The sequence below is a fragment of the Schistocerca nitens genome, chromosome 2, assembly GCF_023898315.1.
Source record: "Schistocerca nitens isolate TAMUIC-IGC-003100 chromosome 2, iqSchNite1.1, whole genome shotgun sequence".
In the NCBI taxonomy this organism is placed as follows: Eukaryota; Metazoa; Arthropoda; class Insecta; order Orthoptera; family Acrididae; genus Schistocerca; species Schistocerca nitens.
The window spans coordinates 837572191-837588598 of record NC_064615.1 but is presented as its reverse complement, the minus strand read 5'-3'; the positions used below and the strand labels follow the sequence as shown (position 1 = coordinate 837588598).

Genomic DNA, 16408 nt, shown 5'->3' with positions numbered 1-16408 from the left:
ACACCTGAGTGATTCTTTTCTTATACTGTGGCCAAAGTAAGTAAGCTCAGCTCCCTTACCCATAGCATGCAGTCGTCAAAATCGCTGACCCAAGAAGTTTTCTGATTATACTAATAAGTAAAGGGTATTGCAACACGTTAACTAGCCACAAAATGCTGCCATACAGGGATAGCCTCAGCCTTTGAATTAATTAAGACAGTGCACATTTGTTGCCTGTGTTCTGACCTTTATGTGTGTCTGTTCACCAGGTTCGTTCCGGTCCGACGGGCGCCGTGTGCTGGGCACGGAGTGTGACCAGCTGTTCTCCAGCGGAGACGGCCCGCGCAACGGCCGCTTCTTCTCGCCGCGATACCCCTCCAGCTACCCCAGCAACACCACTTGCAAGTACTACTTCCGCGCCAGGTCAGTCTCGCTTGTTAAGCTGCTATTCCAACCGGTTTATGGCACTGCCTGTCGCAGACATCTTGCCACGATATTTCGGCTGACAACCAATTAGTGTAAAACACTGCCCTGACGATGGATAAATGATTGAGAGCTGAAACGTCGAGGCAAGATGTCGATCTCACGCGTATGCAATGTTGAAACTTCATTGACTTATCATTACGCCGCGAAAACTTAAACTCGAACTTTCTGTTGAGGTCTTGTTCCGAAAACTTGTTTCTAGCAGCTGTGCACACTAGACTACCAAGTACGATCTACTCTTCGGTGCATAACTAATACAATCTCACGCATTAAACCCACTTCATGCAGACATTCCTTGGGGTATCTTCATTGTCTTTTACACAGATTGAAGATTCGTTGATGCCTCAGTGTGTATCCTAACCACCATTCCCTTCTTTACGTCAAATTGTGTCAGAAATTTCCCTATTCCCCATTTGATACAGTACGTCTAAATTAGTTATGCAATCAACTTCATCTTCAGCATCCTTCTGAACCATCATATTTGAAATGCTTCTATTACCTTCTTGTCTGATCAATTTATCGTCCGCATTTCACTTTGGTACAAGGCTACACTCCTGAAAAACCCCTTCAGAATAGACTTATAATATTCCCTTTACATTTTTCGAGACTGGTAGCTGAAATAAGAAAAACAGTCAAAATGGAAGAAGGAAAAACAAAAATAAAAAGAAAATCTGATGTCCCTTAAGACTGATTTTTGGTGAGGAAGCGTTTGCCTCTCCAGACTAAAACACATTGGGAATGATAGACTTTGGCAAACCATAGAAGGAAAAACGATATTTAAGGTAACCTAGATGGCAAAACTTTGTATGACAACCTCCAATCAATGGATGATAACCGATGGTCGAAAAGTGTCTATGAATTGACACGAGCTGAACGACGGAAATGTGGAACACCACCCAGAAGATGGATGCAAGATGCAATGAATTGCCGGCTGTTGAGGTCGAGCGGTTCTAGGCGATTCAGTCTGGAACCGCGCGACCGCTATGGTCGCAGGTTCGAATTCTGCCTCGGGCATGGCTGTGTGTGCTGTCCTTAGGTTAGTTAGGTTTAAGTGGTTCTAAGTTCTACGGGACTGATGACATCAGATTTTCAGTCTCGTAGTGTTCAGAGCCATTTGAACCATTTGCAGTGAATTCAAGGGACCTTCAAAGAGAAGATTGAACCGCCGGGAAACTGGAAGTTGAGAAACGGAAGACTACCATCATCGTAAAAAAGCTGCATATTTTCCACTTATTAAGCATTAACAGGCCGTTTACACTCTTGGCAGAAGACCAGAAATATACAAACACACATACGCAAAAAAAAATGAAACGATCAACGCACCCAGTCAACAAATCATGGCCAAAGAAAATTGTGACATCACGTTGATTACATAGTCTGCCCATTTACTTCTGTCTCTGCCATCCTCAGTGTTTTCTGTCGCATTTGCTTCTTCCAGGGTCACTGAAGTTCTATCTTTCGACCCCGTTCATAGACGACCTGTTAGACATCTACCGGTTGGCTTATGTACCAATACTTTGTTACGGACAGCACCCTCTGCTCGGAGAACATGTCCCGCCCACTTTAGTCTTTTTCTTGCAATCACTGCCCCAATATCAGCTTTCTTAAACTGCCTTCTTTCCACTTTTCCAGTTCATGTACTGTATACCGGACCATAAGGTTTCCTTAAACTCTTTCTCTCAAATGCACGGATGCGCTCGTCCTTTGTCTTTATATCTGCCAATGTCTCACAAACTTACGAAATAACTACTACAGCTGCATAATGTTTTCTTGGGACACAATGCGTGACATGTATAGGTGCTTTAACCTGTAGTACACCCGGTTCACATTTATTATTCTTTAACGAAATACATTCGCTCTATACATATCACTTTTAGTCGATACTATTGACCCCAGATACATGAATGTTTCGACTCTTTCAAAGTTATGACCGTCTATACGGATGACATTCATAACATTTTGTCGGCGAGAGACTACCATATATTTTGTTTTCTCATCGTTGATCAGTAACCCTACTGGCTCGCTTCTAGCATGAATCGTGATGTATGTCCTGTCACCTCATTCATAGTTTCGGCCACAATCACTACATCATCTGCATATGTAAAGATCGTCTCACTTCCAACGGTCTCCAACACGTCACATTTTCCAGCGCAATTCTGAACAGAAATTACGTCACAGGATCGCTCTGTCTCAGCCCATTCGTAACTGTATAGGGGGCCAGCAGTTGATCTGCAAAGCGGACTTGGCGACTTGACCTGCTGTAATAAACTGCTATTGTTAGTATGCTGAACTCTTGAATTACCTTCCAGAGGGCTGGGCAGTTAATGCTGTCGTAAGCCTGCCAGAAGTTAATGAACGTAAGGTGTAGGTCATTTTCGAATTCATAAAAGTTGTCCATCATTTGACTTAATGTGAAGGTGTGGTCGGCGGTTGAGAGTCCCGAGGTAAATCCACATTGGTATGTGTGTACAAGCTCTCCGAGCAGTGACTTTAGTCGACTGGTGTAAACTGTGTAGTTTATCCCCAGGACTTCGGTAACTGTACACTTGGGTGACTTCGCCCTATTTTAAAAATCAGACATACAACTGCTGCGTTTGTCTGTTCTGTGGATATCCCGTCAGTTGACCATAATTCTGCCACAGGTTGACTCAGATCTATTTCCACTGCCCCCTGCCTCGCCTCGCCACCCTCCTTCGTACAGCAATAACGCCGGTCTGCATTAATGCCTCTACCGCCCGTAGCCCTATTGTTTCTAAGGGCCTCCAGGATGGTTTGTATCGCAAGCCATGTATGTCCTGCCACGTCATTTAGAGTTTCACGCACAGTCACTAAATCATCTGCAAATGCAAGTATCGTCTCCCTTTCAGCCACCCCCAACGTCCTATTACGGCCTATTGCAGGTCTCATTTCTTCCAGCGTAGTGTTGAAAAGTACTGCCAACACATGATCGCCCTGTGTCAGCCCATTCTTAACTGTGAAGGGCTCGGGAACTTCCTCCAGCACCTGTAATCTGTCCGGTTCTTTGGTTCCTACATTATATTCGTGATTTGTCAAAATATCTTCCAAACGCTATCAAGATTAAAGTTTGCGGTCTATAAATGCCTCTCGCAAAAACTTGTCAGCGAAAGGAGCAGCGAAATAATGTCTTTGAACTCTCAATTTCCTTCACTAGCGGTATGCCGTATTCTCATTACTACTGCCGTATATTCTGTCTGTCCACATTTTTCCACCATGTATTCTGTGTTTTTATTTTCAGTGAGATTCTTCAGTCATTTTCATCTTCTTGCCTATCTAAACATCACCACCTCTTTACTGCGATCTTCAAACGGCGGCTTTTTCATATGCCTCCGTAGCCGACGTCGCTAACCCACGCCTGTGCTATGGCGCTCGAATCTGAGATAAGACGGATCGAATCGTCACCGCCAGGAGAGGTAGTTGTGTAAAATCTCTGATCACTAATCTTTGCGCCAATGTCCTGTATTAATTTCTAATACCAAACCTGTCTGCAATGTCCCATGAAGTGAGGGCATGAGAGACTGTTTACGGTGACCCGTCCGTCGGACGGAGACGATAAGCTCAGCGACTGCGTGGTGCTTCTTGAATGGAAGAGACTCCGTGCCGACACCGGGATTCATCCTGTCCCTTTCTTGCATCCATAACACAAATCCAACGCTGCACTGTACAACCACTCATCACAGTCAGCGACTTAATGCAGATACACAGCTGACACTTCATAGCGCCCCATACACTCATTCACTGAGTATGGTGGGAATATTTACCCCCTTTGCCCCTCTGCCTTATATACAGAGTGGTCGGGAAATGTCTGAAACGATCGTAAGGGTGTTGCAGGGCAGGTTGCACCGTGACATAAATGTTAAGAAAAAATTCGATACGTTGCACCGTTTCCGAGTTATTAAGCACTGAATGTAGCCAATCGGGGCGTCACGCGCTCACATTCAAGCGGCCTGCCAGGGGCGGTGTTACCTAACGAGTGCTTTGTTTGGTTAGCAGAAACTTGAATTCGCGCGCGCAACGACCTTATTGGCTGACTTCAATGCTAAATAACTCGGAAACGGCGCAACGTATCGCATTTTTTTCTTAACATATATGTCTCAGTACAATCTGCCCTACAACATGACGACAAGCGTTTCAAACATTTTCTGACCACCCTATATATTCAGTACACAACTATTGCTCGTATAGAGAGATTCGGCTCGGAAAGGACACGTTGAAACGGTAATGTATAAACACTCACTAAAAAAATCGCAATACTTAAAAATAATTAACGTCGAGTAATGTAATTTCGGGAATACATTTGTCTAGGTAACACATTTAAAAGATTATATTTAAGTGATTACAATTGCAAGATCACAGGTTAATGTCAGAGCGAGGTAAGCCATTGCAAATGTGAAATGCTGGTCAAATATTAACCGCTGTAACGGCAGCGTTGGGGCGAGCGTTATCCTGTTGTAAAACACCCCCTGCAATGCAGTACATGCATGTAAGCGTAACAGGCCTTATCACTAGTTTGGCGTACAAATTTACAGTTGGGGTACGTGAGATAACCACGAGAGTGCTCCTGCTATCACATGAAATCGCACACGAGACGATAAGTCCTCTGGGTTGCGGACAGGTTGATTGCAGACATTCAACTGGCCTCCTCCTAACCAACACATGACCATCACTGGGACTGGGACAGAACCAGATTTCATTAGAAAACTCTACAGACCTCCACCCTGATCTCCAATGAGCTCCCGCTTGACACCGCTGAAGTCGCAAATAACGATGGTTTCGGATCAGCGGAATGCTCGCTGCAGGGCTTGTGGCTCGGAGCTGTCATTGAAGTAACCGATTTGTAACAGTTGGTTGAGTCACTATGCAGATGCAGTACGCCGCACCAGAGCTATACGCCGATCACAACGGTCTTCCCTCTCGGTGGTGGCACGTGGCCGTCCGCCGTCGGTCCTCTTGCGAGCGCATATTCTTCGTGACACGGCTGCCAGCCATCATGCACAGGGGCTGCATTCGTGCCAAGTTCTTCTCCAGTATCGCAGAAGGAATATCTAGCTTCTCATTTTCCAATTTCACAACCCCATTCAAAGTCAGCGAGATGCTGATAATAGCATCTTCGTCGCCTTAAAGGAATTCTTGACTAACATCAACACACCACGTCCAGTCCCAAAGACAAATTACTTTCACGACGGTTACAGCGAGTATTTAAACCAAATAGATTTGCATTTTCATCGCGAAGCTACTTGCACCATTCTTATGCGATTGCCGAGCGTGTAGCGCAGCGGTTAGCGCACTGGATTCACATTCTGGAGGAGGACGGTTCAAACCCGTGTCAGGCCACCATGCTTTAGGTTTACCGTTCTTTCCCTAAATCGCCGCCGGCCGGGGTGGCCGAGCGGTTCTAGGCGCTACAGTCTGGAACCGCGCGACCGTTACGGTTGCAGGTTCGAATCCTGCCTCGGGCATGGCTGTGTGTGATGTCCTTAGTTAGGTTTAAGTAGTTCTAAGTTCTGGTGGACTGATGACCTCAGAAGTTATGTCCCATAGTGCTCAGAGCCATTTGAGACTAAATCGCTTATGGAAAATTCCGGGACGGTTTCTTTGAAAGGACACGGCTGATTCCCTTCTCCAGCCTTCCACACTCCGAGTGTGTGCTCCGTCTATAATGACCTCGTTTTCGGTGGACGTTAAACATTAATCTTCTCCTCCTCCTCCCTCTTATGCGACTGGCACGAAATTTGAATTGATATGGTGAAAAAATTTCTACATGCTTAGACACGCCAACCAAGTACCTCCTTGCCGTTGCATTTTTGTTTTCCTGTCGGTGTATTTCAGGCATTTCTGTTCCGTAGGACATTTCCACAGAACAGAAACCAGTCATTTATGTACATTTATGTATGACCACGACAGCTCCTTGACCTTTGTTTTAGTGTGGATGCACTAATGTTGTCCGAACTGCTACGGGAATCATTAATTTGCGGATATGGGTTAATCGACGAGGAACACTGAGTTGCAGCGTGCAGTAAGTTGGAAAGTTGAGTCAGAGACCATGTTAGGATGGCCGAAGCTGTTGACGCAACCACTTAAGCGAAGCGCTAACTCCTGGTTAGAGTCCGGGTCCGGCACAAATTTCAGCTGTCACTATTGCATTACCAGAGTGCCCCGCGCGGCTGGAAGCACGAATTCCCTCACATACCTTCCCTGTCTTTTCCCATTCTCCATTCAGTGGTGTTACCGGGAGAGATGACGATATTGACAAGGATTTAGATTCCATGGTAGTCAAAATCACTGCTGGATTTTACCAGAGAGAGGAGTATTCTTTTTCAACACCACTTCGTCTCAAAAACTAATGACGGTTAATTTCGCCACTTGCCAGAAGTGATACAGTAATCACCACTTGCCACTCGGATGACACATATATCTCCAACACTGCAGTCCAAAATACACTGTAATCCAAAATAACAGCCGCAGTAGACGCAAAAGTTGCTTAACATTTACTGATATTCAGCTCACACAATTCTCTTTTATACCCAGCGTTAATAAAATTTTACTTTTTCACTAATAGTCGTAATTACGTCTGATGTCGCAGGTCTGCTGCATTGGAGAGAAGACACTGTGTGCATTAGACTGAACGACATTCTCAACCACAGCCTTTCGACTATCACCACTGACTTCGTGGATCCCTTCCGTACTTCCTAACATCTAATTTATATTCGTTGTTAACAAATCGTTCCTTTTCAGAATCGCCTTTCTTCTTATACCCGGTCTGCGTTTCACGCACTCTCTACTTCATCAGCCGTCAGCTATTCTGCTCCTCAGATACATGTACTATATTTAATATATCATTTCCTGAAAAATTTTCAGGCTAGTGGATTTTCTGCATGGAGAGTTATCCTGATCTCTGCCAAAAATTCCGTCATAAACACTGAAGTATATGCAAATGCATTGTAATGATGTAGCAACTCCCATCTTTCAGGCACTTTCGTCTAACATCTTTCCGCAATATCCTCAAAACATCCCAGCGGAACTCACCTGCGACTGTCTGACCACACAAAGAAATTTATTATGTAAAATTCTATGAAACAAGTCATTATCCTTGACTTGAGCGAGTAGGCCAAAAAATACACTTCATAAAAACGGTACCAAATCCAGATTCGAAACAATCACAGAAGCAGTGGAGATTGTAAAACTACTAAAGAGCAACCGAGACATAGGAGAAGGTGGCAATATCGCCAAGATCTGGAAACTAGAAAGCCAAAACATGACAAAAGAATTCATAAGTTTCTACAGAAATATGGTTTATAAAAAAAAAGCCAAAGGAATTGTGAGCTTATTCACCCTCTCTACAAAAATGTCAACGAAACGGACTCTAATAAACATTGAGGTAAATGATAATTAATTGAAACCCTCACCTGCCAATAGGTATTGTTGAAATACCTCGAAGGGGGCAGATGAAACTTGTGCCCCAACCGTGTCCCGAACCCGGGATCTCCTGCTTACATATAAGACGCTCTTCCATCTGATCCACCGAGGACACAGATGAATAGCACGACTGCAGGGACTTATCCCTTGCACGCTTCCCGTGAGACCCACATTCCCAACTGTCCACAACCTACAAACGTAATGTTCCTAATAGATGTTTGCCCATCCACTCATTACTCGCGCCGCCTAAGGTGACGATTCCCGTAAGAGTGCGGGCATCCTTTGCGCATTCGCACAGACGAAGGTTGACGGCCGGGTAGCCTTGAACTATTTATGAAGATAGTAATTGTTCCCGAAAGAACAGCTACCATTGATGACCGTGCAGAATCTCTAGAATAAATGATAATTAATTGAAACCCTCAGCTGCGGACAGGTGTTGTTGATATACCTAGATGGGGACAGCAGAAGATGCGTGCCCCAACCGGGTCACACATTAGGGGAATCGTCATCTTAGTTGGCGTGAGTAATGAGTGGATGGGCAAATATCTATTACGAACATTACGTACGTAGATTGTGGACACATGGGAATGTGGGGCTCACGGGAAGCGTGCGAGGGATATGTCCCTGTAGTCGCGTTATTCATCTGTGTCCGCGGTGGCTCAGATGGATAGAACATCTGCCATGTAAGCAGAAGATCCCGGTTTCGAGTCCCGGTCGGGGCACACATTTTCAGCTGTACCCATCGAGGTATATCAACAACACCTGTCCGCAGTTGAGGGTTTCAATTAATTATCATTTATTCTACAGAAGCTGCACGGTCATCAGTGGTAGCTGTTCTTTCGGGAACAGTTACTATTACCGGCAGTTACAAAATTCTCCCAAAGGCATTACCCAATAGAGTAGAGTCACAAGCTGACACAAAGGTAGGTACCAAGCTGGTTTTTGATAGGTAAGAAGGTGTATCGAACAGATTTTGAACCGGCGAATACTCCTGAAGGTCAGAAAGCCTAATAACACTGTGCCGTATTAGTGGACTTCAGCAAAACCTACGAATCTATAGACAGGCAGACTCCCTTTGGCACGCTAGAGGAATGTGGAATAGACAGGAAAACCAGAGCCCTTATGTAACAGATAGTTAGAGACACAACAATTTATAGGAAAAAACTTAGAACCATGCGAGATACATTCAGTAATCAGGCAAGGAGATGGTCTCTCGTCGCTTTTATTCAACATGGTCTTCGACAAAATTATCAACCAATGGGAAGAAAAAGCAAAAGGAATTCAGTTAGGAATAACAAGTTCAAAAAGGACAATCATAAAATTCGTAGCTTTTGCACATGTGCTGTCAGTTGTAGGCAAAAAGCACAAGAAACTCTTGAATGCTCACTTAAAGTCTCTGCCAAAACAGATCTACGTACATCATATGAGAAAACGCAATACATAGAAAGACAGAAAATACTATGCGTGCACAGGGAGTACGGAAGGTTAACAGAGCGAAAAAAATTCAAGTATCTGGGAAAATACATACAAATAAAAGGATCAGAAAGCATCCAAGCCGGCCGCTGTGGCCGAGTGGTTCTAGGTGCTTCAGTCCGGAACCGCGCTGCTGCTAAGGTCGCAGGTTCGAATCCTGCCTCGGGCATGGATGTGTATGATGTTTTTACGTTAGTTAGATTTAAGTAGTGCTAAGTCTAGGGGCTGATGACCTCAGATGTTAAGTCCCATCGTGCTTAGAGCCATTTGAACCAAAGCATCAAACACAGAATGCGGCGAACTCATACGGACTAATTACAATAAAGGAAACGTGTTAAAATAGGCTCAACACTCAGGCACTGCGATACAGTTCGACTACCAGCAGCACTCTACACTTCCGAAATGACAAAAATCAGAGCATCAAGCGTCACAGAGACAGAAAAGATAAGATGTATAGTCCTCAGAAAAAATTACGAAGCAAACAACAGAGTTGGAGTATGGATGAAGAGACGAACTAAAGAATTATAAGAACACACAGACAGACTCACAGACATGATCAAGAAACACTAACGTTCCATGGACTCTTATACAGAATGAACAAAACACTCATAAAGAGGGTGTTTTATGTTAAGCACAACTCTGTCACAAAAAAACAATTCTCATTAAGAAATAGAAGAAGACCGGATCAGTTGCCAAATGATAAATGGAGGAGACAATTGCAGAAACAAAATTATGAACACGAAATCAGCAGTAAAAGAAAGGAAGAAAACCCTGAAGACATAGACAGAACAAAGGAAACAGGAACACAGTCAAAGCATGAAGAGGTTTTGGTGAGAGAAAAGAAAGAAGGAAACATGACAATATTGAATAATCTTGCGAGATTCAAATTTAGATATTGTCTTAACGACAGAAATGTGCGTCTTGTGTAATTAAATTTTTTACTCTCAACATGTAATTTTTACAATAAAAAGGTTCTTTTTCTCTCCTTATACGTTATCAGAACTAAAACTGGTTTTCTCAGTTTATTTATGGCTCTTTAGCTATGCGGCTGATATGCTCTACTCCACTAGGCACAATGGCGGCTCGCGGATTTTTCCAATTATTCACTAGATACTTTCCTTATGTCCAACAGGAATAAAAAATTAGACACTTAGGAGTATAGCCCGACTGTACACACTCTGATTTTGGAGTTCCTAGATCGATTGCAACTTAGCTACAAAACTTCCAAAGCATTAGGATGGCTATTTTGCCCGCCATTGCCCTTTTCACAATGTTACAACGTGCCAGGTTAGCAGTAGCAACACAACTACAGACACTTAGCGGCGGAAGCTCGTACGTCTGATGTTTGGGCACAATATTAAAATTCTCGAAAATTTTGGGTGGCACCTCGTACTCACAAGAACATTAATGCAGTGTATCGTAGCTGTGAAACACGGATGATCAAATGTATTCGGTTGATGTTGTGGCAGCTATTTACTCGAAGCACTGTCGGCATACACTTGACACAGAATCACGTAGAGACCCTGCACGACCTCGGAAACTGTCACACAAAATCTGGACGATGACAAATGCGCTGCCACTGCTCCCTTCCCGCCTTATTTGCGCCTTTCCCGCCTTGCGACTGATGAGCAGCAGGAGGACTGCTAGCACCTTAATCACGCAAGACGCTGAGCTTTACTCTTCGTCTCAGCATTTGTTTCTGGGTTAATTACATGTGAGTGTACATTAACGCGGAATTTCGTAGGTGATAACTGCTGCGCCTACAGGCTACAAATTACTTAGAATTTTTTATACCGCTGTGAAAATAGACTTGAAACTTTCTCTTTAAGTTGTATTTGAGGAATTAATTCAGGTTTTTGATTCCAGCTCGATTTTTGTACCTTTCTGTTACAGAGAGAAGGAGCGTATTCGCCTGGTCTTTGAAGAAGTGTCCTTGCAGAAGAGAGATGCCAGGTGAGTTCGGTAATCTAATACCATGCAAATACTACAATAACCTTTAGTGGCAGCTTTCAGCGTGATATTAGTCCTGGAGTCTCGGAAAAACTTACATCGTCTGTAAAGGACGGAAGGAAAATTAAAGTTTATGGTCCTTTCGACAGCTCTGTCATTTGAGGCACAGCACAAGCTCGGAATACGAAAGGATGGGGATGGAAATCGACCTTGTCGTTTTCAAAGGAACCATCCCGGCATTTGCGTGTAGTGATTTAGGCCAATCATAGAAAACCTGAATGAGATGGCCGGACGAGGATTTGAATCGTCGTCCTCCCCGATAAGACGCCGATGTGCTAGCCACTGCGTCACTTCGCTCGATACAGTCGAACTCAAAAGTATCGGAACGACCTGAATTGTATTTCGCCTGATTCGCATGCAACCCACATAACGCACCTGTCTAGCAGATCCTCTAATCACTCCTTGGTACAGTCGTTTGACTATTGAAAATGGTTCCAACAAGTCACCACTAGAAAACACTACTCTGTATCGCAATAACTCTAGATGTAAAGTAATACTACGATACTACAAATATCAGGGAACATCTTATCACAGGTAAGACTGTCCTTAACGCTTGTAAGCTCACATTTATTACAATAAATGACATACCTGAAATGTTACCACTCTCATTATTACGTCAGGTAGGTAATGCACGTAGTAAGTTCGTCGTATTCATGATTTCCTCTTCAAAGTAACATACCGTACTTATTATTTAACACAAAATGACATTAAAAATTTAAGTTATTCACGAGTAGCTAGTTGAGAATATGTATGAACTTCAAATGACACAACGAACCGTCTCCTTCTGCATATGAATTCAAACCCAGGTCATACAGACTAAACAAAGATTTCGTGATTGACGGAAACTAACAGTCATTCCTGATTAGGCATACAGAGAGTGATATACCTCCATTTTAGACACTATAAATTAGCAAATACCAACTTTAAATTACATAGCGCAAACATTTTTAACGGACGTGAATTCCTACCCAGCACCTATTGTCCCTGTTAACGAAGTACGAGAGATGTTAAATATTGCTTCTTAACAAGTAACTTACTTGAAATGCCGTGAGGTAAGGCTTTGTGTTGAACAGGGATTCGAACCCAGAACCTAATAAGATAGATATCGAAGCACAATCAACTGTGACATATCGCATTTTCTCGGTAGTAGCTAGATGTTTTAACTGAAATGACAAGACGAAACATTAATTTTTTCCTTCTGAGGACTCCAACCCGGCACCTATCGCTGTTATATTATAGAGAAAACGAACGTTACATATGGGTTTGTTGCACCAGCAGCGACATGTGAGCATGTTTGAACTAGAAATAATATGACGAAGAGTTCAGTGCTGACTGGGAATAGAGCCCCACAGATATCGTTGTTGACTACACGCAAAGAGACGTCAGCTACCGAATTTTTCTTCACCGGAATAACATCTAGAACTTAAAATGATCTCGCAAATAGTTCTGTGTCTCACTGGGAGTCAAATACGTCAAACATCGTTAGTCTTGACAACGAATGAAAATACATTAAAAATCGAAATTATTATCCACCAGCAGATAGGTGTTCTCATTATAGATCTTGATAATACATAATGAAATCTTTAGTGCCGGGCCAGGATTCGAACCCATTCACGCGCAATATGTGGAGATGTTGAGGAATCTGCAGTTTTGAACAAACAACAAATTGTAGTCGAGCTGTATTGTCACGAAGGGAACAAATTCCGCGTTAAAGGCGGTCTCAGTTGCGTTCCCAGTTCAGAACCAATTTTATCGACATACAGAATCTCAGATAAAAGATGGAATAAGTGTCCTGTGAGCCTACATAGCGTTTCTTTCGTCTCTAGAAATAATTAGCTAGTATAAGAAAGGTTACTGGTGATAGAGTTTCTACAATTCGCCGCTGCAGAGTTTATTGTGGCTCAACCTAACGCCTACTTGGTAGAGAAGGAATATAATTTTTAATGTGAGTTTCAGACCACAATTCCATTATATCTTCTTCACTTGGTGTAGCCAGAAGAGAATGGAATCTGTCTCTCCCTATCTAAAATCACTGACTGAAGTTCTCTCTCATAAGTATTGACCTGGCCATATGCATTATCCCACAGCGTTGTGGAATGAAGAAGTTGTGGTGGTAATGTTGTTGACTTCTGGAGGTGTCCTAGACACATGTCGGCTAGTAGCGTAATGGTAAATATCGCGCACGGTAGATAAGGTGTCGCGAGTTCGAGTACATTCACTTCTATGTTTTTTAAAACGCAGTTCTGCTGTCTGCTAAAGTTATCAATCTAATGGAACTTGTAACATAATTCCCTTCATTTCTCAACCCAAAATAGTCGTATGTGGAAAAAGGACTAACTTCTGCGACATTTTATTCATTTCAGGTTTAACAGACAGCCAGACAGTAGATTCATCTCGAAAATTTTGTATTATGTATGGGTAGAGCGCATAGTACCAAAATACGTCAGAAAAGTATTTTCTACATTAGCTGTCGTCTGGTAGTGCATTTCATTCTTATGCAAACCTTGTTTGAGAGCTTTAACTCAGAACAAGTTTTCTACATGCATGTAATCAATAAACTGCATGTGCATTTTCAGACTGTTATAGATAACAAAAGAGAATTCGCATATATCATTGATGATTAATTTCTCTCTCATGTTTACTATTGTTTTAACAACATTAAAGGAAACCTTAGGAAATATGTGAGCAGTATTATAAAAAATGAAATAAAACTACCCACGATAACCTTACGACGAAAGTTTGTTTTAATAAAACTAAGTATCTGAACACAAGCGTGCCACTATCGTCACGAATTGGTAAAATACTACTCACTTACATTTTGATTGGGTCTGTGTTTAACTGGTATGCTGTGTCATACTCACGACGTATGCAAATGTTGCATTTCATGTTTTCAAGTTATGTGTTCCTAGAAACCCAAAATTTGCTTGTCAGCAGCGGAAAGAGGCGTTACCTGTTGTGCAGCATTGTACGTTTTTCACCATTGCACTATGAGTCGAAAGTATTTTCTTGGATTTTTCCTTATAGATGTTTGATCTGACTGTTTGTAGCTCCTTCACAGAAGGGATAAAAACGCTACACTTAGTGAGACTGGAACTGCGAACCATAACAGGTGCTTCTTCACAGGTCAGCACGTTACCACAGAGCTGCCGAAGCAGTATGAATCTCAGCTTCCTCTTAAGAGACCAATAGTGGCTAGTACTCGTAAACCGCTATTTGAAGGACGAGATTAGTTGCGATTTCCACGTGCAAAGACTTTCCTGGGCTGAAAACCGTAAATTTACAATCTTTTGTTACACTTTAGGCGATAATAACTCAGATTATTCAATGGAAATGACAGGTAAAATCAAGTGAATTTTTGAGGCTTAATTCCGTGCACACCAGGAAGTAACTCGTCGATCACAGAGTTGCCAAACATACATTGTCTTGTTGCCAAATCTCAGTTACAATACCAGCAGGTAGAATACGAACCGACGTGATCTTATAGCGGGCTGGGAAGTGACCATAGCTGGTGTCCCCAAGTTGCGGCTGCAACGGCTTGGAATACGTAATGCGTCTGATTCGTATTTCTGTAACTAGGTTTAGGGACTGGAGCGTAGTTACTAACAATACTCAGAACTGACTGCATACTAAGCATCAAAAATCACTAACTCTCATAGTTGTTTTTATATTTCTTTCGTAAGTGTACTCAAAACTAAGAAATTCATTCACAGACGTTTTCGTACCTCGCCGATAGTCGAGCACAACAAACAAACAAAACTAAAAAAAAGAATGCGTGTGTGTGTGTGACAGGGAGAGAGAGAGAGAGAGAGAGATAAAAGTCAAAAAGAATTAGAGAAAGATTAAAATTTGTAAAGAAATTGAATCATGGTATGTGACGAAGTCATTCATTACAATGACACGTTCCACATCCTTACGAAATATCGTGTTCATGATCTATGAAACATGAATTAATCTAATGTAATGTAATATAATCACATCATATTGATGTCTGGCCATGAAGAGTCATGAATTACCGAAATTTTTGCTAATACCAGTAACCAAATCTAAGCTTGAAAATAAAAGCCAACAATTTTTGTAATAAACCGGGACTTCTGTCAAGACCCTTTCGTCCCTGTTAATTAACCACGAACGATGTCTGATATACCTCTATTCTGAAGCAACAAAGTGTGCATGCATTTAAAGATGAAGTGCATGATGTGAAGTTCTGTGACAGAAATACGAACCCAACACGGTTCTTTCCCTGTCTAGGGAATCCTATTCATGTTAATATCAAACATCAGCAATTACTCGTAGATTAAATTAAAACTAAAGAAGTTGATGAAGACGTTATTTGATAACAAAAACGCGCTGCCTTTCGTCATTTACTTGCGCCAAGAAATGGCTATCGAGTACTGCCAAACCAAAAGGCAAGAGACCTTACTGCCTTCCGATATACGTCGCTGTCAGTTCTTCCATACGATCTGGTCGACATGACCTGTTTCAAGTTGTGTATGACAGACAATGTTTTAGAAAATCAATTGTTTTCCTTTGGAATAAACAGAAACATTTTCATTCTAAGTATCCAAGTACAAAATTCTCGCAAATATTAGTTCAAATTTAATATTCGCTTCTATAATGTTGGAAAGTATTTCGCAGTTGCAAAACTCGCATCCGACTCATTGACCTTACACTTAGTCACTGACTATAAATTCTAGAGCAGAGTGACACCATTTTAAGTAACCTAATGTAGCGAAGACTGTTTGCCAGTGCTCTTTCTCGCCGGAAAATACGCAATTCACTCATTGGGCTGCATAAGTACACTCTAACAGCAATTTCTGTGTGTATGCAATGCATACGGATTAGAATTTAGTGGAGCTCTTTCTTCCACTTCTGTATACAATATGCCTGACCTAAAGGCGCCCTTTATTATTACAGGCCCTGGGCAGTGCAGCATCATACTGACAACAGTAATTTGCTTAGACTGACAACCTGACTGTTCGTTTTACCTGATTTTGTAATCATTTAAATAAAACAACATGACCTTGCAGTG

At 42.3% G+C, this 16408-nt stretch overlaps 1 protein-coding gene across 1 annotated transcript in view; it reads left to right on the top strand.

The window, feature by feature from the left end:
* Nucleotides 1-16408, top strand: part of LOC126235378 (suppressor of lurcher protein 1-like) — a 375544-nt gene that overhangs the window by 290564 nt on the left and 68572 nt on the right. The window contains exons 6-7 of the mRNA XM_049944101.1: nucleotides 249-406; nucleotides 11267-11322. Of these exons, the coding sequence (XP_049800058.1) occupies nucleotides 249-406; nucleotides 11267-11322 (214 nt within the window). The remainder of the gene's footprint in view (nucleotides 1-248; nucleotides 407-11266; nucleotides 11323-16408) is intronic.